The following is a 23,549-nucleotide window of genomic DNA, read 5'->3' on the forward strand; positions in this document are numbered from 1 at the left end:
TCTTTATATCCCTTTATCGTCAAATACTACTGTGAGCCCAGTGTAACTTGCAGAAGAAGTACAGGGAGAATGATACTGTTTAAAACTTTGGATTACATTTTATTGTGGAAATAGAAATGGTAGGTAAGTTGAGGCAAAACAGCTGTTGCAGGCAGTGCCACAGCCTGGCCTCCATAGCGTACATGGCTTTGACCAAAGGTCAGCTTTATCTCCCTTTGCTGGCTGTTGAACGAGAATGGTATCTGCTGGCTGGAGGTTGCTCATGAAGAACACAGTATGATCCCAGGCTGCTGTGAACACCCTGCAGGTGATTTCCTTGGCTTTGTACATTGGTGTGGGAAAGTTACTTACTCCTGGTTCTCCTTAAGAAAGACTGAACACATTACGGACACTGTACTGTAACAAAGAGCTTTATGTCATTGTGTCAGAATGTCCTGTCTCTCCCAGCAGTCCATCAGATATTGCATCAATACAGTCAATACTGAAGGTGTCAAATAGAACGAGTGCAAATAAAAGTACTACAGAGCTGTAGCATTAAATTCATGAACTCTTCTCAGCCTTCAGTACCATTATATTAAAAAAAAGGTTAACTTTTTTTTCCAAACGGGATACTTTTTCTGCAAATTGTGGTGATCCCTTGCTAGAGATCCCACATCTTCTAGACAGCTAAGGCTATGCTAAGTATGCCAAGCTTTTATTTTTACTTCATATACACAATCACCTTACTTCACAAGGACATACAGCTGAAAAACACCAAGCTGATTGTCAGAAGGCTTTAAACTCTCCCTCACTGACCTAGAGTTGAAATAGTCTGTCCCAAAGTGGATGCTGTATTTGGAAGCCCTGAGTTTTTGATTAAAAATGAGCTTCTGCTTTCTGTCCCTAGGCGGGTTGCTGGCAGCAGTGTTTACCAAGAGACTAGAAACTACAGCCTGGTGCTAGTAAGAAAGTCTTGTCTTCAATCTTAGATAGCCCAGAGGGGAGAGAGGAAGAGCTAGAATCCCCGAGTCTTAGAAATCTCTTAAGGGTTTGATCTTGATCTTTGTTTTATGCTGCCCTCCCCCATCTCTGGAAGAAACTGCACATATCTACTCTAGGATAAATTTCATGTACTGGAATTCTTCCCAGAGTTGGCACAGCTTCAAAGGGTTTTATCTTGGCTGTAGTACCCACATGCTGCTGCAAAGATCTCCAGGGAAAAGAGTTGGAAATGGACAAAAGAACAACAAAGCTACAGGGTCTTCCAGGAAGCTGTACCCCACTGGGATGATTCCCCAAAATCCAGTCATACAGGGAAATCCCTCACTTCCTTCCCCATCTCCTGTTGGTCACCACAAAACATCCTAGCCCTTGGCTTCTCTGTGGGACCCATGACTTTCACATCGTGCCATTCTCTTTCTATGCTGGTGAGAGCTTTCCCTGCAGATGCTAAGTTAGGGCCCTAGTAGCTTTTCCTCAGCAGCACTTTCCTGTTTCTTCAAGGTCTCAGTAGAACCATACTGGCCTACAAGCTACTCAGTCTGCACTGAAGATTCTTTTCTAACAGTATCAACTCACTGCCCAACAGCCTGTGATACCGGAAAGCTCTTGTCTGAGCACTAATGGGAGAAGACTGAGAGAACAAACCTTCATCTACCAGAGCCCTTCAGTCACTCACAGCAGCAGCCTGTTAAAATGATCTCCACTATTGCAGCTGTACAAAGGGCCCAGTATATGAATGCTGATTCCCTTTACCCTTCTCTGTACATTGGTACTATAGTACTCTTTCAGGCTTAGCCATAAACATTAATTTCAGCCCTCTGACTTCTTACTGGGATGTGGAGTGGGGCACTTACCTCAGCACCACAGAACACTGAGGACCAAGAACAGCATTTGACACAGCACTGATGTATGTGCTTGTGTATCTACACGACAGGTTGTTAATGTCTATCTGCTCTGCAGGTGCAAGGTTCAGGGGGTTCTGCCTGCACCAAAGAGAAAACACCCAAGAAACCTGAGCATGCATAAACTGGTTGCTGTGGAATAATACTGGTCTTTCATCTCAAAAAACTTGGGTCTGTTTCTACTCAGGTTGGATTGTGAATTGTCAGCAGAATGCTGATCAAGACCAGTGCTGAGGTTACCTGTGAAGTTTCTTGTAGCACTGAGGAAGGTTATTAGTTGGAAAAGGAAGTTTGGTTCCAAATCAGATACTAGCTTTAACTCACAGGCCTGATCCTGCAAGCATTACTCACATAAGTGGCTGTCTTGCTTTCAGCAAGATTGGTCCAGCCAGCTCTCACTAGCTTAGGCCAAAAGCTTTTATAGATAACTACATCCAGGCTGGGGGGAAAAGGGAAGAGACAGACATCACAAAACTAATTCATTTTCCACAAGAAAGCAGTAATAAAGATGAGATAGTAAGTGAGCCTTGCCCTTAAGGTTACTGAATAGCTACTAAATTAAAGGAAAGGCTAGCACGTTTGATAATAAATTACGTCGCACACCGTGGGCATCAGCAGCAGTTACTATGGACACAGCTTCCAAGAGAGAGACAGGCAGGAAGAGAGAGCTGGAACAAAGAAGAAACAGTAGAGCTAAAAAAGGGTTAACTGGGATTTTGAAAGATCACGGTCTAAAAACCTTATTCAGTATGGAGTCAGTAATCCTTGGCATTCCGAAATTCTGGCATGCTCCAAACCCTCCTGGTGGGCTGGGTGCCCCGTTCCACATCCTCAGAGATGGTCTTGATGTCACTGATGAATGGGGAAATCCTGGACCGAGATTTAAATGTTGTTAAGGAGAGGCTGGTTTTGTTCTTTGTGTTCCATTGCCTGGCAAGCTTCTTGGCCTCTTCCTCCTCTTTGATCTTCTCAGCAGCTTCCTGCAGGACAGAGCGGAAGAGCCGGGATACTTCCTGCACTTCTGGTTCATATTCAGCAACAAGTTGCCGGAATCTGAAAGCACAATCAAGGCACAGTTTTGATTAAAAACATCAAATTACGGATTGCTGCCAAGTCACTGTGCTAGGCTTAGAACTTGCACTCTCCTGCAAAATGGGACTCCTTGGACTGAAGGGAACAACAGCAGGGAAGGGCCATGAAGATATGCTCAAGGTTTCTAAAATTACAGGCAAGACAAAGAATGTAAGGAAGCAATGAATCACCGTTTCTCATAAGCACAAGAAATAACAGGGATCACCAAACAAAGCTAGAAGGTGGCAAGTTTGAAATAGAAGGAAGTGCTGTTTTCACACAACACCTATTAAATCAGAACTCAGTGCTATCATTTTGTTTCTTAACCTATTGATTGGACGACTTTGTGGAAAATGTCCCCATCGCTGCTGATTAAATGTGATCTCCAAATGCAAATCCTTGCTTGAGTAGTCCCTGAACTGCTGCTTACCAGAAGCTGAGGACAGACCAGGGCAAGTCCCACTAGACTTCCCATTTCCAATTCTCATTACCCATAGCATTACCCAATGGCCGCTAGAGAACAAAAGTCCTGTAAAAGTCTTTGTTATGTTTGGTAGTCTCTCAGTATTTAAATTTCAGTGAAGTGGTATTTCATCTTCCTATGGATTTCTCTAAGATAATGGACTGGCTTGGCTAATAGCACCTTGATTGACAGCACAATGCTGTATCCAATTAGACAGCTGTGAATTACTCCAGTGCCTTCTCAGCAAAGAGCTCAACTTTTTTTGTGGTATATTAAGCTAACTTAATACCATGGAAGTGAAGAATTACCACTGTTTATTTTGCAGGTGAGGAAGATGAGATGCAGGAACAGGATAGTTCCCTTGAAGTCACTGAGTGGGTCATGAGCTGGGCCAAGCAGAGAACATACCATTCCTGACACCTTGTTGGGTGATTTGGTTCCCAACCTGGGGAGTGTGGGATCCACTCCCAAGGCTCACACACTGGTCACGTTGATATTCTAGTTCTTCCATAATAGTATGCATTTATGACAGATGGTAATATGGCTACTCTTTAAAAAATAGTCAGTTCTTAACATAAAAATTGTATCTACAGGCAGACACAGAGCTAAACTACTACTTCACTGAAATCCAGGTATTTGTACTTAATGGAAGCTAAAAAAACCCTCTAAACTTTGAACATTTGGGTGCAAAAAGCCTCTGAGGCACTGTAGTTCACACCGGTACGTAAGTAAGTACTTAAACAGTGATGCTCAACTGAATTGTGCAGAGCCTGTAAGAGCAAAAGACTAGGTCTTGCTGAGGGTAGCACACAGCAATGGTAACAGATTTGCTGTACGCTTCAAACATCCTTTCTGCCTTCTGATGAAGCACTTCAGTTGCACTATCAAAGAGCCAGAAATCCAGTTTTCACAATAAATACATTTTTCCCTTTATCCTAGTCAGAAGCATGGACAGATGAGTCCATCAAAACCCAAGTCTTCACAACATTATTATTATAACAGGGAAGGCACTTTCAAAGCACTTTTATTGCAAGGTGAACTGAACGAGTAATTCCATTATCTTATCTCCATTGTGTATTTTAAAAGAGAGATGCTGTCATACTACATATCTATCAATATATTCTCTTCTTTTGTACTGGCAATTACGCAGCCAAAAGGCCTTACACAGCCTCTAAAAGTGGAGGCAGCGATGTCATACTGCTGGGCTGTGGCTTCAGAGCAGGTCGTAGCATGTGTCAGGCTATTACTGGACCAGTGACTGGCTCAGAACAGGAGAGAAAATGGGTGCTACTACAGCAGATTTACGCCCTGCACACAGAGCTCTAATGCTAATGCCCTGTGTTGCTAGTAACACTCCCAACCAATCTAGCTGAAATAGTGCTCTAAAATCAGCGCAACTTCCCACCTTCATAGCTATCTGCCTGTTTGCACTCCTTAACTAGGGCAGCAAGAATTGTTTTGTGAACTCTGCTTTTGCTGTTAAGATTTACCTCTGACTTTACAGGACCGACACAACAACTACTTCATATGGATTTGAGCAGGTCTAAGAAACAAAGAGAAAGCAATCCAGCAGACTGCCAGTCACTCAAACAAAAGCCACTCTTATTCAGATGGAGGAGGGAAAGGGGGCCCTTTCCGCTCCCCCAGTAGGATGATGAACTAACTTCACCTCTTTATTAATGCCTATCTAACTTAAGTACCAGCGTGTTTGTGTAAGGGACAGCCCACATATGAAGTCCAAAAGGTGTGCATGCCCTAAGTATTTCTCAGCAGAAAGGGTGGACAACTTATCAGGGGCTGAGGTCTAGCTAAACCAGTCTGCATGTCAGAAAATAGATGATGTTTGCTGCAGCGACCTACGTATAATTGAAGCCATCTTCCCCAGTTATCAGTGCGAGCCAGTTGATGTGCTGTCTGCACAAAACAAGCAACGTATGAAAACAGTAAAAACACTGGAATCAAGGAATATGGGCTCGTGCCCTGGGAAGCAAACACCACACAAAGCTACTCAGTGGAATTCAGCACACAAAATTGCACAAGGCTCACCTATCTTCTAGCACAGGTTAATGTCCTTGCACTTTTGCATGGAATAGTTTCAAACAAGGCAACTGCACAATGTTATCTAGAAATCCCTCAGCAGGGTTTCCTTACTCATCAGAAAAGTACACCCATCTACCTTATTTGTGAAACAAGTTATGATGCCACGGGCAGCTAACCTGTAATACATTATGCAAGTCATGCAGTCTTGACGTGACTGTCAACAAAACTCCTCTCTTGAACCAGCACAGAAGCCTGGGGAGCGTGTATATGCACACATATAGACAAGCACATTTCCCAGTCCAAGCTGTGTTTTAATCACAGGTCAAATGTGTTCTTTAAATTGTGACCTTCTATTTCCTTATAGGGCCACTGGATTTTAAGAATCTGGCTGTGCTTGGCTCATACTGGCACTGCTTTTTTCAAAGTGCTGTCACCTGCCTATGTATGTTATTCTGTAGGTCCTCGGTTCTGTAGGTTTCCTAAGTAAAGCCTGAACTTTGAAGATCTGTTAAATCCAATGGAAGTCTGTGGTCTTAAACAATGTGCTTATAGTTCAGTGTATTCCTGAGTGCCTGTCTGAACTGGGACCTCTAAGTAGATTTAAGAGTCATTTGAAGAAAACATGGGGTGCTTAGTGCTAATAATTAGCTGATGATTCCTGAATCTGTATTTTGAGCAGGAATTCTGGTTATATTGTAAACAACTTTGCTAGAGAAGGCTACTTGACTTCCAAAGGACTATTGCATTCACACTAACTGCAGCCCTCATGTCACATCACCTCAAACTTAAGCTCATAATTGTAAATAAATCCATCTCTGATTTCAGTCATTGTCTTACATTCAAACATACTAGGAAGTCCGCTTCAGCCATACACAGTCCTTAGAAAATTACAGTGCTTAGCCTGTGGTATTAATAACAGATCACCAAAGTGCAGGTTTACATTTCCATATTCCCTGGGAAGAGAAGGACAGAAACTCAATGTTTCACTTTTGCTGAAACTGAAAGAAATTAAACAGACCATAACTAGCTCTGATGAGAGCTAAAGCTCCAAGTAAAGATGGCAAAAAGCTTAGCATTCTATTTTAGCAAGCTAATTACTAGTCTACTCGTTCAGTTTAACCATGGCAGTTAGGTACTGAAGGCCTACCAAAATCACTGTCGCTTCCTTCAAGTGTCTGTAGAATTTAATTTTAAATACAGTCAACGATCTCCACCCCAGTAACCAAATGCTAAGTTACACCTGAATGCATTAGCTTTATTTGTATGAGGTGAATCAGAGTCTCCAGATATCTGATGATATTTGCAGTGTACTTCAATCTTTCCAGAATTTCAAGGGACTCAAAAGTTTCTATTGACCCAAAAAATAGAACAGGCAAACTGGACCTGAAAAAAACCCCCAAAACCCCATTTTAAAAGTGCTCCTTTCCAGCCTCCTCCACATCTAAAGACACAAATCTATAGAAACCGTGCCTCTCAGTAGATGTGGCTGTAGCCACAGAAAAGGACAATTTGGATAATCATTTAGACCTTTGGAGAATAAAGTGACATCTCTGACAACTCATACAAAAATGTTTTGTTCTGGCTTTGAGCTCAGAATCTCACAAAGAAGGAGACCTTGCATGACACAGACAAAACAAACTGCAGTCTTGCAAAATACACGCTACTTGTGTTACTTAAGTGTTACATGCTTGTCGAGTACAGCAAAAAGGACTTCAGCTCTTCAGATTTCTAAGATGGAAGGGGGAGGATCAAGCTTAATATTTCAGACAGAACCAAGGGCTTCAGTAAGGTACATCCTCTGCATTTGAATTTCCAAATGCAAGCTTGTAGATCTTTTCTTGGTGGAAGATTTTTCTAAAAGTTGCTACATGTTAGAAAGTCACAGAATATTCAAGAGAAAACATCAGTAGTGCAATGATCTTCTGATTAAAAGTACTTCAGTGGAAATGTGAAGATTTCGGTTGAATTCCTATTATACTTGTGCAGTTTGGGGGAAGTTACTAAAATCTCCATGTTATTGCACTTTCTGAGAGAAGAATGTATTCAATTTCAGCTGTCTTTTAGTTAGATTGCATGCTCCCTCTCTCCTGTACATTTTCAGCTCCTAACATGGCAAGGCCCTTTTTTTTTTTCATTGTTTCTATGTCAGCAGTAAAGATTTCTGAACCACAGGGCTCTCGGTTAGAAGGTAGAAAAGAAGAGGGGTCAACTGTTCACATTTCCAACACAAGAGGAAGGGACTGTCAAATAAAACTAGTACATAAGACAAGCAAAATAGAGTTTTCTACAGTTTTCTACAGCACAGTTGTAGTTCAGATGTGGAACTCTGTCACTGGGTGCCACAAATGCTAAAAGCTTACATGTGTTCAAAAAGAAAAGCAAAACCCCACAACCTAAACAAACTACTGAAAGAAAAAGCCACATAGAGCAATTATGGACAGAAAGATCACTTCTGGCTCCAAAAGTCTCCAAGTTACAAGGCACAGTAACACACAGGCCTCGTTCTTTTTTTCCTTACAGTGATGCTATTGGCCACCATCTCACACACAGATTGCACATCACATCAAACAGACCTTTGACCCAACCCAGTTCTGTTTCTGTGGCTATGCCGTTCGTTCCCTTCTCAATCACAGAATTGAACCACAAAGGTTATGCAAGCCTCATTTTTTTAACACGGTTCTGCTAGCTGTGCAAACTCTACAGTATGAAACAAAACCATGTCCCTTCCTGAATCATACTGTAAGGCAATTTATAAGAGGATGGTTTTACCCTTTTTCAGTTACGCCCACTTAGAGCCCACCAGTGTTGCTGAGTGTGTTTATCTACTGTCAGCAGTATGCTGAATCCTGAACAACAGTGCACAGCCACTACAAGCTGCACTGAAGTCATGCATCTGGCATGATCTGTCTCAGTGTTTGGTTTTTTTTTTTAAAAAAGCAAAGCAACAGCAAGTTGTATATGGCTTAGCATAATACTCTTTTCTGAAGGTGATGATGAACCTTGGGGCCTCCCAACTTCAGCAACTGAAGCCTGCTGTCATGGAAATAACCTGTTTGCCAGACAGGCCTTGCGCAGTGGCCCTGGGGATGGTGAAGATAACTGTGAACCCCAAGGGTTTTGTCGTGGCTTGTTTACAGCATAGCTTGGAGTTACACAAATACAAGGCAGGTGCTTTTCCCAGCAAACTTTCACTGGAGAGAACTTGGCCACTGACAGATCCCAAATCTCTGATTCTGCCACCACGGCAACCTTTGCAAGAGCCAAAGCCCTGTGCCAGCTTGCTTCCAAGGTTCAGTCCTGGGCAAGATGAGGGCCAGAGAGGTATCCTTCCCTGGCCACCCCCACTGTAAGACAGAGGACCAGCTATTTTCAGCTCTCTTACAGTTGTACTTCAAGAGCCATAGATTCATTTGTTCAAGGGAAAACGTGCCAGCACATGCAGTGAGGGACTGCAGGGTGCTGAGAACCCCATTGTATCTGGCCTAGCAGGACTGTCTTCTTTCTAATCCCAACTGAAGAACAAGTTGGAACAGGGGAAGTGAATTATAAAGGCCCATTTCACAACTTTGCTTTGACTGAGGTGGACTTCAGTCACTGCTCCTCACTTGCACTGTGCTAAGCAAGAGAGTTTAATTTAGAACAGCTCCACCGAAAGGAAAAGAGTGACAGAATCATCTAGGTTGGAAAAGACCTTGAAGATCACCTAGTCCAACCTTTAACCTAACACTGACAGTTCCCAACTACACCATATCCCTCAGTACTGTGTCAGCCTGACTCTTAAACGCGTCCAGGGATGGGGACTCCACCACCTCCCTTGGCAGCCCATTCCAACACCCATCAACCCGTTCTGTAAAGAAATTCTTCCTAATAACTAGTCTAAACATTCCCTGGTGCAACTTGAGGCCATTCCCTCTTGTCCTATCGCTTCTTAGTTGGTCAAAGAGGCTCATCCCCAGCTCTCTGCAACCTCCTTTCAGGGAGCTGTAGAGGTCTCCCCTCAGCCTCCTCTTCTCCAGACTAAACACCCCCAGTTCCCTCAGCCGCTCCTCGTACGACCTGTGCTCCAGACCCTGCACCAGCTTCGTTGCCCTTCTCTGGACACATTCGAGTCATTCAATGTCCTTTTTGTAGTGAGGGGCCCAAAACTGAACATAGTCATTGAGGTGCGGCCTCACCAGTGCCGAGTACAGGGGTAAGATCACTTCCCTCCATTCAGTCACCTCCCTCCATTACAGTCTGGATGCTACAGCAGGCTTCGATCCATTTCTGAAGGCATTTTCACAGATTACTCAGCTGGCAGACAGCAATCCTATGTCTAGCACTTGAAAGGCTCAACAGCAAGTCCAAGAGGCTGTGTCTGCATCTACACTGCAGAAGGCAGAAGCAGCACCTAGCTGTTGGAAGCCAACTGCATGCTCCACCTGAATCCTAGTCCATGTCAAGGGCATGGAGGGAGAAGCGTGCAGTCCCTCCTTTCTCTGGGAATCACTAGCTCACAGGCTAAAAAACACAATAGCACCTTTTGGCTAGTCTGGACATGGGACAAGTGCCTAAGTAGACCTGCTGGAAAGCTTAAATCAAGGAAGGAAGGCTCCAGTGAGACTGGATAAACACCAAAGCAGGTTGTTCAGAGGCTGTGGGATCTCCACCCTTGGAGTTATTCAACAATGGATAGGACAAGGCCCCGAGCAATGCGATCTAACTTTGAAGTTGGCCCTACTCCGAGTAGGAGATTGAAGCACATCACAGTACTGAAATGGCAACTGTTAATCAAGCAAGATAAAGCTTCTCTGGCTTTTCAGGAGCATAAAGTACTCAAGCCAGTCTCAGAGGGAAATGGCCTTTAGTAACTTTTTGGAGGAAATGATACCATGTTAAACTGACTTAAAACATTAGATTTCCCTTCTCCCACAGACTGTCCCAGCATGATTTATGATACAGGATGCCAAGTTTTGGTTCTGTTGGTCCTAACAACTCTCACTCCCTCCTCATATCATAATGAAGAGAGGGTGAAAGGAAAGGTCTGTATCATCACATCTTTTACTGTACCTGAGTATGGCAGGCCCACAGTAGGAAGGATGTATTTTGGTACACATATCCTCCAGCTGCAGCCGTTCTCCTGGGCTGATATCATAGCTCTGCTTTGGATAGCTGACCAGCCAGCCGTAGTCCACCCCAGTCTTGATCTTGCGATACTCATTGTCCCGCTCTCGCTGCTGTTTCTCTGCCTGCTTGATCTGCCAGCTCAGCTCCATCATTAGCGTCTCAACCACCATTTCTGTGGGGTTCCTCTGGGAAATGCGATTTGGGGGCTCATTCCACCTGAACCAGGATGCCAGTGACATAGTGCTCTGTCTTCATTGGGAGTGGGTTGAGGGGAGGGAGGGAGAGAAAAAGAACAGTGCCATCATCAACACACCTCAGCCAAGAACGTTCTCCCCCACACACCCCTCGAGTCTCTTGTTCCCCTAAAAGTGCTACTGGATTAACCACTTGGAAGTAATTGTTGCTGCACACTTCGAGAAATCTCACCCATAGCAGCCAACTCATGCAGAGGGCAAGACAAAGGATGAAGAGTCACAGTTTCCCTTGAACTTTGTCACCATGTAATTAAAATGACAGTCACAGTTCTTACATCTGAAGTCAAGTTATAAGGATACCTTGCTCCTTCCAGGTTAGGCTGGGAAAGCATTCTCCTGTCCACACAGAAGAGCTGGGGCTAGAGCTCACCTGTCTGAATCCTCACGGGAGGGCATGACTTTGCAGCAACCCTACATGCAAAAACTCAACATACGGAGTTAAACTATTTCTGGGAGCCACATTCTACCCAGGAGGAGATCCTTAGGGAGGAGGGCAGGATAGGTGACCCAGGGGGTGGGTTGACCCTAGCTGGACACCAGTGGCCCACCAAAGCTACTCTATCACTCCCCTCCTCAGCTGGACAGGGAAGAGAAAACATAATTAAAGGCTCCTGGGTTGAGATAAGGGCAGGGAGATCACTTAGCAATTACTGTCACAGGCAAAACAGACTTGATTTGGGAAAATCCATTCATTACAAATGAAATCAGAGTAGGATAATGAGAAATAAGACTGAATCTTAAAAACACCTCCCCTGCATCCCTCCCTTCTTCCCAGGTTCAACTTCACTCCCAGTTTCTCTACCTCCTCACCCCAAGCGGCGCAGGGGGACAAGAAATGGGGGTTGTGGTCATTTCATCACCCGTTGTCTCTGCCGCTCCTTCCTCCTCAGGAGGACTCCTCATACTTCTCTGCTGCTCCAGCAAGGGACCCCTCCCACGGGATACAGTCCTCCATGAACTTCTTCAACATGAGTCCTTCCCACAGGCTACAGTCCTTCATGAACAGACTGCTCCAGCGTGGGTCCCTCATGGGGTCACAAGTCCTGCCAGCAAACCTGCTCCATGGGGCCACAACTCCTGCCAGGAGCCTGCTCCAGCATGGGCTTTCCATGGGGTCACAGCCTCCTTCAGGCACATCCATCTGCTCCAGTGTGGAGATCTGCTCCCCCGTTAACCCCCATGGGCTGCAGGGGCACAGCCTGCCCCACCATGGGCTGCACCACAGGCTGCAGGGGAATCTGCTACAGCGCCTGGAGCACCTCCTCCCCCTCCTCCTTCACTGACCTTGGGGTCTGCAGAGTGTTTCTTTCACATATTCTCACTCTTCTCTTTTGACTGCTGCTAGTGTTGTGCATGTTTTTTCCCCCCACTTTCTTAAATATGTTATCCCAGAGGTGTTTCCACTGTTGCTGACGGGCTCGGCCTTGGCCAGCAGCAGGTCTGTCTTGGAGCCAGCTGGCATTGGCTCTGTCAGATATGGGGGAAGCTTATAGCACCTTCGCACAGAAGCCACCCCTGTAGCCCCCCCCCCCCCCCCCCCTTCTCTATCAAAACCTTGCCATCCAAACCCAGTACACCTGGGTAGGTTTGCAACATAAGTAGTAGAGCGCATCCATACTTAGATAGTACTGGCACAGGAGCAATAGCTGCATTAACTACAAGGCCAGGCAGAGCTTTAACTGTTATTTAGCAAATGCGTTGTATGCAGGAGAGACTACACCATCTTCTACAAGCTGAAGTCCAACTGTTAGCTATGCTGGAAAGGCCCACCTTAGGTGCTACCACCAGCACCAAGGGAACTGAGGCTGGGCTTAGAGGGAAGTAGCAGTATACCAAGGTTTAAACTGTTACTACTTTTAATTTTTGCTGCTGGGGAGTTACTCAACACTTAGAAGGCGGAACAAACTGCACCAATCAGCTCAGCAAAAGATGGAATTAACTCCCCATCTAGCCAGTCCTTTCAGGCAGTCACTTCAAGAGGACAGTGCACGGAACAAAGTTATTAACTATTGTATTTGTATTTAAACACAATGGAATCCAAAGCAGGCACTAGGGACCTGAACAGGAGCAAAACAGCATCTGTTTCTTCGCACAGCACACTTACGTGCCTTGTCGCTCCCTTCCATTAGCCCCCAGGGAAAAGAGGTGGCACAAATAATGGTTGCAGCTGGGATTTCCGAAAGGTTACTCCTGGCAGCAGCCCAATCAGGACATGGTGTCAAAAGTTAACATGAGGGTAATGGATTAAAGAGCCCGAATCTGCAGGGCCTGAGCAAATTCTCACTACTGAGACACAAACACAAAGGCAGACATAAAAGGAAGAAAAATACGCTTTTGATTTAAGCTGCCATATTGGGGCCTAGACCCTTTAGTGACAATGCAAAATCACCAGCATCTTATAAGTACCCAGTACTCCCACTAGAGTGGAGTGCCACAAGCGCCCAGACTCCCTAGAAGAGCAGTAGTCAACAGGGTTCTGCCTTCAGTGCCTGGAAGACCATCACTGACTTCACCAGATGAGAAGGACGCTTGAGTTTCTTTCATGCCTTTATCACTTGCCATGACGTAGCCTTGTTCTCTTTCAAAAATGTTCACATTATGTAAATATGTCACACCATTTAAAGAAAATGCTCCAAAACCCTGGATAGTCTGTACAGTATCCCAAGTTTGAAATTATTTCAGGGTCTAATGCTTAGGCTTTTCTAGAATCAGGAAGCTTGCCAAACTGCATCAAAGGACTAGTTTCTCTAATCCTCTATCCTACCTCTCCCAGCAAGCCATACCAGTTTCTTCAGAAGGAAGACATGAAAGGGCTGAAAACTTCCACAGGACACAGATCCTACCTAGGTGTGTAAAGCAGCAGGCACTTTTCTGAGACTGTCTAAACATTAACACCTTTGCTACTTTACAGCGCTTATATGTAAGAGATCGCTCTAGTGAATTTTTTCACCCTGGAGTATCAGCTGTGATTATCCTTATGATAACAGCCATAGTCAGCAGCTGCTGGAAATCACCTTGCTCCTATCTCATTTCTGTGCTCTGTAGGAGAAGGAGGAGCAGCAGGTCTTTTCATTTGCTTTCATTGCCAGGGTGACTCCAGCTAGCAGCATTCAAATCACCACACAGTGCTCTGGCTGCCTGCTGCTGACTTGCCCAGGACAAGTGAATGAACTCAGGTTGGAATTGATGTGCTGACAGCTTCAACTCCATAATCCCACCATCCTAACATGTACCTGGATCTTGATACATGGTGGCCTCCACTCACCATTACACTTTATTAAGGATGAAGATCCTTAAAACTTAAGCCCTTTTCCTTTTCACCCCTTACATATTGCATAGGTGAGCCCTGCTAGCAAAAGTGAGCAGCGTAACAGACCGCAAGCTGTTGTAAATGATTTAAAAGTTTCCTCTTTCTTTTCACCTTATGTGATGACAGCAATCTTTCATAAGTTTTTACGGGTACTTGATCAATTAAGGTATCATTATTTCCATTTGCACCTTCATCTGGTGAAGGTGAGCATGCCCTTCTGTATTTTACCAGCAGAGGGTTAGCTTATTTTGCACTTCTGGCTATGACCTGGTCTCACGTTGGTTTAACTCTGCTGACTTCAGTGGCATTAGGGGTAAAGCAGTATAAGGCAGTATACCTGTGAAGCTGAGGAATGTCCTTCCAGCTATGCCTAGCTCACCAGCTGTTTCATTAGAAGCCAAGCAAGAGGGGGGTTTAGTGGTCAGAACTGGGAAAGACAGCAAGGAGATGTGGGCTCTAATTTGACCTGCCCTGGCTTTCACATGGTCCTGGACTATTCTTACTGCTTTTATGTTTTTATCTTGCAGGTCTCCCTCAAAGTAAGTAGTTCTGCATGAGGAGAACCATTTTACCTAGCACTGGTATTGCAGAGGACAGTCAGTCAGAAAAATATTTTGGATAACTTGTCTGAGCAAGGCCTGCTGAACCTGAGCTTCACCCTGTCCCAGAGCTTTCATAAAGCACTGGTAACAGTCAGATTTGCTTTTGTTATGGGAACACGAATACCACGGACTCTGAATGGGGCTTCCACTTGTCTCCCATACAGTACTTGAAAAATCTGCTTCCACATGAGAGGAGTATAAAGTAAGGAAGGCACCATACCTGCAGTTGAAATGGCCTGTTCTCAAATGAAGGAAAATCACATGCACAGTGGGAGCTTGTGCTGGCTGTTCCTAAGGGAGTCTTGTTTGTATGAGATTGTTTCCTTCCCCATCTCTCATCCATCATCTCCTCTTTCTGAGAGCTGGAAACTGGCCATCTCTATTTAGCAGGCTTGACAAGCCACCACTCTTCCCACTACTGGTCTTTGCAGCCTGCAGAAGATACTGTGGGCTCCATTAATTGTAGCTGCTGTTTTTAATTTAAAGTTCATATGCAGGCTAATCATTAAATGACTCAAAATGGCTTTCCTATTAGGAAGGACTCAAAGGACTGTTGGCAGAATGTGGAGAACTAAAGGAAGGCAAAAGTTTCAGCCTGACCTTGTTACTGGGGAAAAGGTCAAATTTACACTTTGCAAATATTCATGTTACAATTATTAAAAGGAAGAGACATTGCCCCATCTGAATACAGATCTTTATATTGTACAGTCAGTCCATTTTTTGGATTCCTTGTAAGAGGCCATCCTGGGAGCTGACATAATCCAGTTGATGAACTACTCTTGTGTTATTCAAGCACAATTTCAGAGTGGTTTGTGTAAGTTCTACTCCAAAACCAGATCTGGGCTTCAAGGCTTTTGCCTCATTGACCCTAGACCTTTGGCTAGTAGTCAAACCTTCCCCATACACCGTTGATTACAAGTCTGGCCAACCACCTCACAGAGTTTTAAGCATACATTTACCTTAGCTATGTTAATATCTCGCTTTCTCTCTCACACAGCCTCTGAGGGGTTTCTGCAATTTTTAGTGATTGCTAGTAAGTTCTTCTGAGTCTTTTTCACGTAAAAGTTTCCTGTTAGCTTTAGTTCTAAAGAAGCTTTTTGCCTCTCTCCAAATCTCAGTTTTGTTCCCCACACTGTCGGCAACTCCTGCATTTTTCTCCTCACATACTTTACAGCTTTCTTCACTCTCTTCTCATGGCATATTCTGTACAATTTCACCTCATCTTACACTTTTTTACCTTCTCCCATATTTCCCCATGTGACTTCCTCTTCTTGATCCAGAGAATGCACCAAAGAAACATCAGAAATATCAAAGTTCATATGCTTTATTGCTTTTCCACCTTCCTACAACAGGATTTCAGCCTTTCCTAGCTATGTTCCTAGCAAAGGTAATACGTTTCCATAGCTTGTCTCTGGCTGGCCAGCTGGAGGCTGTTCACATAACCTGACAGACATCAGTCTCCTGCAGGCTCTTGCAGGCTAGATCACCACTTGCTAAGGCTTGTTACAGCAGGACTGCTTTCTGGTAAACCACAGGTCAATCAGCAGGACCTGTTTGCCTTGTAAAAGATGAATTTCTGAGAATAAAAAATTCCTTTTCCATTGATTTTTTTCCTAGTCCCCAGCTTCCAAAGCTCTCCAGGACAGGAAAGGAATAGGCAGAGGGTGGGAAATGTGCATTTGAAAAAAAAAAAAAAAAAAAGACTACAGCCGGACCCTCTATAAAGGTATGCCCTTGATTGAACAAGTCTCCTGTGGTTTGCATTTGCCTTCACAGTCTGTTAGTCCAGGAATACTACTGACAATCCGTAGTGACTCTCAGTGGTCCCAGGGGTATGGTAGTTGTGTCGGAGCAGAAGAAGAAAGGTCTTAAGGGATTGGATGAGTAGGACCCTAATCAAAAATCCAGTGATGTCAATGGAAATGTTGTCACTCAGCTGGCTATAGACAGAGTCCCAAGAAATCCACTGTCATCCAGGCAATGGATGCTGACAAACTGGGCTGAGGAGTTGGGAAATGCCTTCCGTCCCTTCCTGTGAGTGGTAGTTCCTTACTACAGTCAGAGAGCAGAGAGACACAATTTGTTCATGCAAGATACCCACTCAACCTTTTTCCACACATGCCAGATCAGAGGGGAACAAACACAGAAAATTATTTCTAAAAGAAGTGAGAGAAGCTCCATCCCCAAATTGTGCTCATAATTGTTCTTTTAAAAAGACATGCCGTCACAGGGAAAACAGATGATGTGAAAATGCAGAGCATATTACTTTTTTTTTCTTATTTGATTCTTTAGTAAAGTTTGGATTGCATTATCTAGAAGAGTCCAGTGTCCTTCAGATAGCAAAGGGTGTCTGGTATCCCCCTGGACTGCAACTCACAGGTAGATTAAAGCTGGTTTGGTTTGGCTACATCCATCTCTTAATTCTGTATGTGCTAACTAATGCAACATTTAACCAGCTTCTCAGGCAGAATTTGTGGTCATGGCTACACTGCTAGCTATACCTGCATGAAGTAGTATTAAATAGTGACAGCATCATAGATGAACCCCAAATTCTATTTATCCTGTGATAAAATTATTTTAATTTTGTTATAAAAGAAGAATCTTAACGAGTTCTAATTAAGAAACTGCTGCCAACACCTTCTCAATTTTATTTATATAGTCCATCATAGCTTTGTAAAAAAAAAAAAAAAAATCCCTGATCTCCACCGCTTTTCTGTAGAGTTACTTACCATTATCCTCTCCATACAGAGAATTTTACCTTACCAGGGCCCAAAGAACCCTATCTGTCTAGAATCTCCCGTCTCGTTTAGTGACATGGAAGGCTATGGTGTTTACAGCTACTTGCCATGCGATTGTAATCTCGGTGGAAATTATTATAACCCCAGCCTGAGAACCCACATCTATCTCCCAAAGTTGCTACGAGGCAATTAAGGATGAAAAAGCAGTAGATAGAGCCTTTCAATCAAGAAACTTAAAAGCAATGCAAATATCATGATATTGATACAGCAGCATTCCTCATTCCTACAGAATAAAGAAAGAGAACTCTTGGGGACACTCAGAGGTCTGCTTAGAGACCACAGAAGAGAACCTGTGTTTCACTTTATGAGCGTACTGATTCTCTTCTTGTGATGGACACAAGCTATTTCTGGACAAAAAAAAAAAAAAAAAAAAAAAAAAATCACAGTGATTACAATATATCCAGGGACATGACCCCGTTACAAGTAGCAAGGAGTTTTGAATAACAGAAGTACAGGGCATCGAGCCAACACTTCAACACTTTAAATGAAACATTATTTATTGTCAAGTCTTCAGCTGCAGGTGTTTAAGGACAGCAAAAAGAGCCTCACAGGGGTGTCAGAGTGAGCTAACGGTGACAGGGCACTGTGGCACCCAGCAGGCCCTTGCACGCCAAGTAATGCCTGTCTGACCCTAGCAGGGCAGTGTTCACAGCCCAACCAGGCTGCTGCAGGCTGACAGCTCCTGCTGCTGCCCGACCCTGCTTCTGAATGGCATGTGCTGTCAAAAATGTGCGAGAACCACGCTGCCATTTGGCATACAGTCTAATTTCTGTATGAGTTTTTTCTCCAGCAGACTTTGCCTTCTCAGCATTATAGAGATGGGCTGGCTCTTTGTCTGGTGTACTTGCCACCGAGAGTTACAAGTCACTTAAGCCATTTGTGAATGTGCACAACTGTAAAAATCACTGCTAGGTAGCATAACAGAGGGACAGTCAAGAGCATATCACAAGGTGCTGTGAGACAAAAGAGAAACAAAACTGGTATAATTTCTACCAAACAAAAGCTTGAGTGGCCTTCTGAAAATACAGCAATGGTTATGGTATGCATGGGTATGTCACATTTTCTACAGCTAGGAGCCTTCAAAAGATTTTTTTTGTACTGAAACTCTTTAAAATTGAGAACGTAAGAAAAATCCTTCTGTCACCTGCCCAGCATTTGTGTAGTTTGTAATACATTTTTAGAGCTTCAAGCTTTTAGAAAACAAGTCTATTATCTGATGTGTTTTACACCTGCACTTTGATTGCAAGAGGGGTAAAGAAACAAGAATTCAGCATGAACTGGGCAATAAGTTCAGGTTTGAACAAGAAAGGTATTTTTCAAACACTGGCCAAAACACGAGGAGAAAAGGTAGCTGATCTAACTGGTACAGCTTCATGATCTACAGTAGAGCTGCACTAATATAAACCTAATTTGCCTCACTGAAATAAAGAGCTGTGTTGATTAACTCCAGATGAAAATCCAGTCTACAGATCTTAAAGAAAAAGTGAAGGAAGGGCCCAATAGCCTAGAGCTCTGCTAATGGCTGGGACTCTCTACAGAACATAATCTTTGTGTCATCTGCAGAAGCAAAAGGGTGGGTGTTACTCAAATCTGCTTATGAAGCAGAGTAGCATTTTATACTTTGTCTGCTTATCAGAGCAAATGAGTTTCATCTGCTGAGAAACAGGACTACTTTCATGCCAAATTCCCACTCATACTTTAAACAATATTTTCTAATAGCAACCATAAAACCACTCTATCATATACAACTTATACTGGACTGTTACCTAAACCTACTGAAGGCAGGAAGTTAAAACACACTGATTTGCTCTATTTACCTAACTTGTTATTAAAACTCCTATATTTTGCTCAGATCTTGCTGCGGTAGATCAAATACAGCTTCAATTCTATGTCTTACTTTGATCTCTGCAGACTACAAAGCCAGGTTTCCAGTCAGGACAGAGGACCTGAAGTATTCTTCACCATTCATTCAGCCACTTAAATGGGAGTTCAGAAGGTAACACAGACACATAGCTTTCCTGTTATTAAAACTACTCAAACCACAAAAAAAAAAAAAAAAAAAGTACTGCTGGAACAAAGCAGCAATAGCATCTGAGGGAAGGCTCTGACACAAAAGGCTTTCAAAATTAAAACTCAGAGAGATCCCCAGCTCGTCTTTCTCTATTCTACTGTCATTGTAACTACACAACGTTATTAAAGGGGCAGTAGTGTCACAAACTGGAGTTTCTAATACTGTCATTCCCTGCAGATACTTATATCTGTAGAATTATATGAAGTAAGAGCTCGAAACTCAGACACAAAAGCATATTTCACCTGTTGTCAGGTCCACTGAAATTTGGTTGTTTTTTTTTCATATATTGTGGCACAGACCAGACTGAGTGCTGTGAAAATGTGTGGGCGAGATGTGCATTCTCCATCCAGACTGAGGATAAATTCTTTTGTGAAAGCCAGAGTAACTCATTGAATCATAAGGTCAGAGTGCATTTTAACAGATGTACATACATTTTAACCTGTACATTCCTATTCAGTACTGAACCTTGATTACAGCATCTATCAGAAAGAATCTTTACTGGAGATGCCCAAAGCTCCACTCTTGTCTCAATTCACTGCAGAACTATGAGCCTATGTGGGAGTTTTCCCTGTGCTGGAAAATACCAGTGTTAAAGTTTGGTCCTTGCGAAAGGAGTTACTTTAAAATACCCATTGTTTTTCAGATTAGCACCCAAAAGAAGAATGCTAAGTTTACAGTTTGAAAACTTAAGCCTCTCTTTGTGAAGATCACATACAGCATCTGGAGCCACCGGCCAAGCTCTGGGAAAGCTCATGCTTTTCTTCCTGCAATAGCTGTATGACCCACCGACCGCCCATCCGCAGACAGCAGCCATATAAACCATAAGCGAAGGGCCCTGTCTTGAGACAGGTTTTAATTAATGTGTTCACATGAAGAGATGTACAGTGTAGCTTATTCTCAGTTATGCTCCATAACTCCACAGCTACCTGACTGACCTTACTGGTACCACGCTGGGGTTACTAAACGCTGGACTTCCACACTGAAGATACTTAGCAGGGCAAGTGTCTAATCTGAGAGATTTTAAACAAGAGTGGCATAATCTTAAAACAGCGTAAACCATGCTTTCCTCCTCGGCTGCCTGTTCTTTACGTAACCAGTTACCCAGCGCTTATCCACCCGGGCAGCCCCGCGGTGCCGCGCCCGAGCCCAGCCCGGGAGAGCTGTCGGAGCCCCCCGACCCCTTCCCTGCCCGCCCACCCCGCCTCACCTTCGGCAGCAGCGCCCCGGCTGCGGGCGCGGACAGGCGGACCCAGAGCGAGCCAAGGGGGTGCCAGGAAGAGGACGCGGCTTGAAGTCAAGCCCTCTACACTGGCATAGCTGCCTTAAGCCCGCACTGGGGTATGGATTAGCCCTGGTGACGAGGGATAACAGCTGGGCTTACAGCAGTGCTTTTGAGCGCTCAGCGCTTGGTCCAGTATCTCTGCAAGACGCAGCTACCCGTCAAAAAGCTGACGCCTCTCGGCTTAGGCGGACTTCGGTACCTGTTTAAAAATCCCTCCAAAACCTGAGAACTTTGTGGGGTTTTCTAACCCGCAGCGGAGCCGACACTTTGAGGAAAATGAACGCGATTCACACAACCCGGACTTTCTGAAGCCGTTGAAGCCGCCGGTTCACCCCCTTCGACCCGCGCCTCCCCCTCCCTGCCCGACCCGGCCCCGCGGCGCTAACGGCGCTGCCCGGCGCAGGGCGGGCAGCGGTACCCGCCCGGGCGGCAAGGGCCGGGAAAGGCCGCGCTCCCCTCCCTCCGCCCGGCACCGCCTCCGTCCCGCCGGGCGCCCCCGCGGCCGCCGCGCCGCCCGCCGCCGGCAGCGTGCCCTCCTCCTTACCGCGGTCACCCGCTCCCGTCCCGCCGACGCCGAGGCGAGCGGCCGCGCCGCGCCGGGGCAGCGCCGCCCCAACACCGCCCCTTCAACGAAGTTGAGCGGAGCCGCCGCTGCCCGCCCGCTGCCGCCGGCTCCAGGCGCGCCCCCGCCGGCAGCCGCCGTTGCCATAGCGACTACGCTAAACCGATTTGGCCCAGGGGCGGCGCGCTCCGCCGGGGCCTGCGACCGGCCACGGGCCCCAGGCCCCGGCCCCGCGCCCCGGGACGGCGTCAGCCCCCCGCAGGGACTTATCTCTGTAGATGCAACTTGGGCTGATAAATAACGGTGCTGGAGGGTAGTGCTGCATCTGGGAAATAAGCCCCTTCCAAGAAGGGGTCTGGGCACTGGGAGCTGCAGGGGATGTGCGTGGATATTGGAAATCCTCAGAAGTGATTGTATTTAGTAAGAAGTCAGAGGAGAGATGTATTTAATAAGGGGTCAGTGAGATGAAAAGGAGCAAAAACTGGCCTGAAGAGCACCTGAGAGACGGGCTGTTACCCAGGCTGTGAGCAGGCCCCCACACCTTGTAGAGTACCTCGTGTCAGGGGACAGGGCTGTGCCCACGGCTCCTCAGCCTGCCTCTTCTGTGCAAAAATGCACAGAAACATCCCCAGTGTCATTGGCCAAACCCCCACCAAATTCAAGGGGAGTCGGGCTGTGCCAGAGGGTCGTGGAGCTACGGCCTGTGTTAAGGAAAGCACACAGACTGGTGACACCACTCAGGGCCGTGTCAAAACTAAGCGTGTGTTTAAAGTCAATCAAGTTCCTGCTGAAAAGCTTTCATAAATGAGGGCTCAAATTCTGACACCTTTGTATTTACGCTGTACTTACACAGCTGCAAGACAGTGGCATTTCAGACCGTGTATGTCTACAGTACATGCATAAATCAGAAGAGACCAGCTAAAAAATTACAGGTTAAAAGATGCCCAGTGCAGTCTAAATTAAAATGTATGAGGAGGGGTTTGGGTTTTTTTTTTTTTTAATGTCTAGTTTATTATTAGATCAAATAACACAACCAGACTAACAAAGAGATTAGAAGCATTTTCTGCTCTAATTATTTGTGGAGGATTATGTATCTGTCCTGAGCTTCAACTCCAGCCCAGCATACTACCCAGTTTGCAGAGGTTTATAATATTCTGGGTACGTTCTGCTCAACATGGGATTGTTGAGTTTTAATTAAAAGTCATCTTACATGGCTAAAGACCTTTATATTTTCATCCATTAAAACTTATTTCAAAAGTCACCAACTCTGACTAATGCAGAACAAACCCCATCTTGAAAATACTTAGGTACCAGGTAAATAAGTTGTTATATTTTCAATGCAGTGAATTCCTGGGAAATTCCTGCTATGATTCAGAGACACTGATGACTGGGGAATATCTTCAGAATAATTTATTTGCAGATATATAAGCCTCACCATGGAAAAGTCATTCAGCTCTCCTATACCTTATTTAGCAGTTGAAACCAAGGATTCTTACACTGTTGTACTGATACAACTTACCTGATCGGTCAGCAGTCAAATCATCGGTTGCTTAGTAGCAGCACTCTGGTAACATAGATGTAGTAAAGCTTTACTCAGCGGTACATTTTCCAGGACGCGTCATGACAATAAAGTTTCACCGTATCGTAATTTGTAGCGCTGTCCATTTGGGACTGCTATTTTTCACCATTTATCAGATGCTGTCCTGACTTACCTGAGCACATTACTAGCACTGTGCTGCAGCTGTAGCCCCTGTGATGTTAGCTGCAGAGCCTTTATATTTCAATGTCAAAGTCACAGACCTCTGACACTGGCATTAAAGATGTGCTTCTTCAACTGGTAGCAACATGCTGCCACTGTTTTCTGCACGGGCCCAACCACAAGCAAATAATCTCACTTAATCACTGACAAAAATCAGATATAATGCGGTAGGGTTATACTGGGCCTGCTGTTTTTTGGCTAAGTTGGTGAAGTGTTTCAATGAATATAATGGTGCTCACGGAGAGAATGTTGCCTTTTTCAAAGGCTTAAGCCCCTGTTTAGAAAAGTGCCACTTTCAGAGTTATTTGTCATATTTTTGTAGTGCTTGTTTTCCCTCAGCAAAGCAGT

The 23,549-nt window shown here is 44.8% G+C and overlaps 1 protein-coding gene across 3 annotated transcripts; it reads right to left on the bottom strand.

Moving 5' to 3' along the window:
- Nucleotides 1–73: 73 nt before the first annotated feature.
- Nucleotides 74–21,577, bottom strand: RD3 (RD3 regulator of GUCY2D). 3 transcript variants are annotated; one of them, XM_074897160.1, is made up of 3 exons: nt 21,425–21,577; nt 10,507–10,808; nt 74–2,936 (listed from the first exon to the last, which is right to left on the bottom strand). In XM_074897160.1, exons 2-3 carry the CDS (start codon nt 10,800–10,802, stop codon nt 2,639–2,641), a joined length of 594 nt encoding a protein of 197 aa, XP_074753261.1. In that variant the 5' UTR covers nt 10,803–10,808; nt 21,425–21,577; the 3' UTR covers nt 74–2,638. The 3 variants fall into 3 exon arrangements, with proteins under 3 accessions (XP_074753261.1, XP_074753262.1, XP_074753263.1); XM_074897161.1 differs by having other exon boundaries at nt 10,507–10,812; nt 21,425–21,540; XM_074897162.1 differs by lacking the exon at nt 21,425–21,577 and adding an exon at nt 20,806–20,938 and having other exon boundaries at nt 10,507–10,812.
- Between the last annotated feature and the right edge of the window lie 1,972 nt (nt 21,578–23,549).

Source organism: Athene noctua, chromosome 1, assembly GCF_965140245.1.
Source record: "Athene noctua chromosome 1, bAthNoc1.hap1.1, whole genome shotgun sequence".
Lineage (NCBI taxonomy): Eukaryota > Metazoa > Chordata > Aves > Strigiformes > Strigidae > Athene > Athene noctua.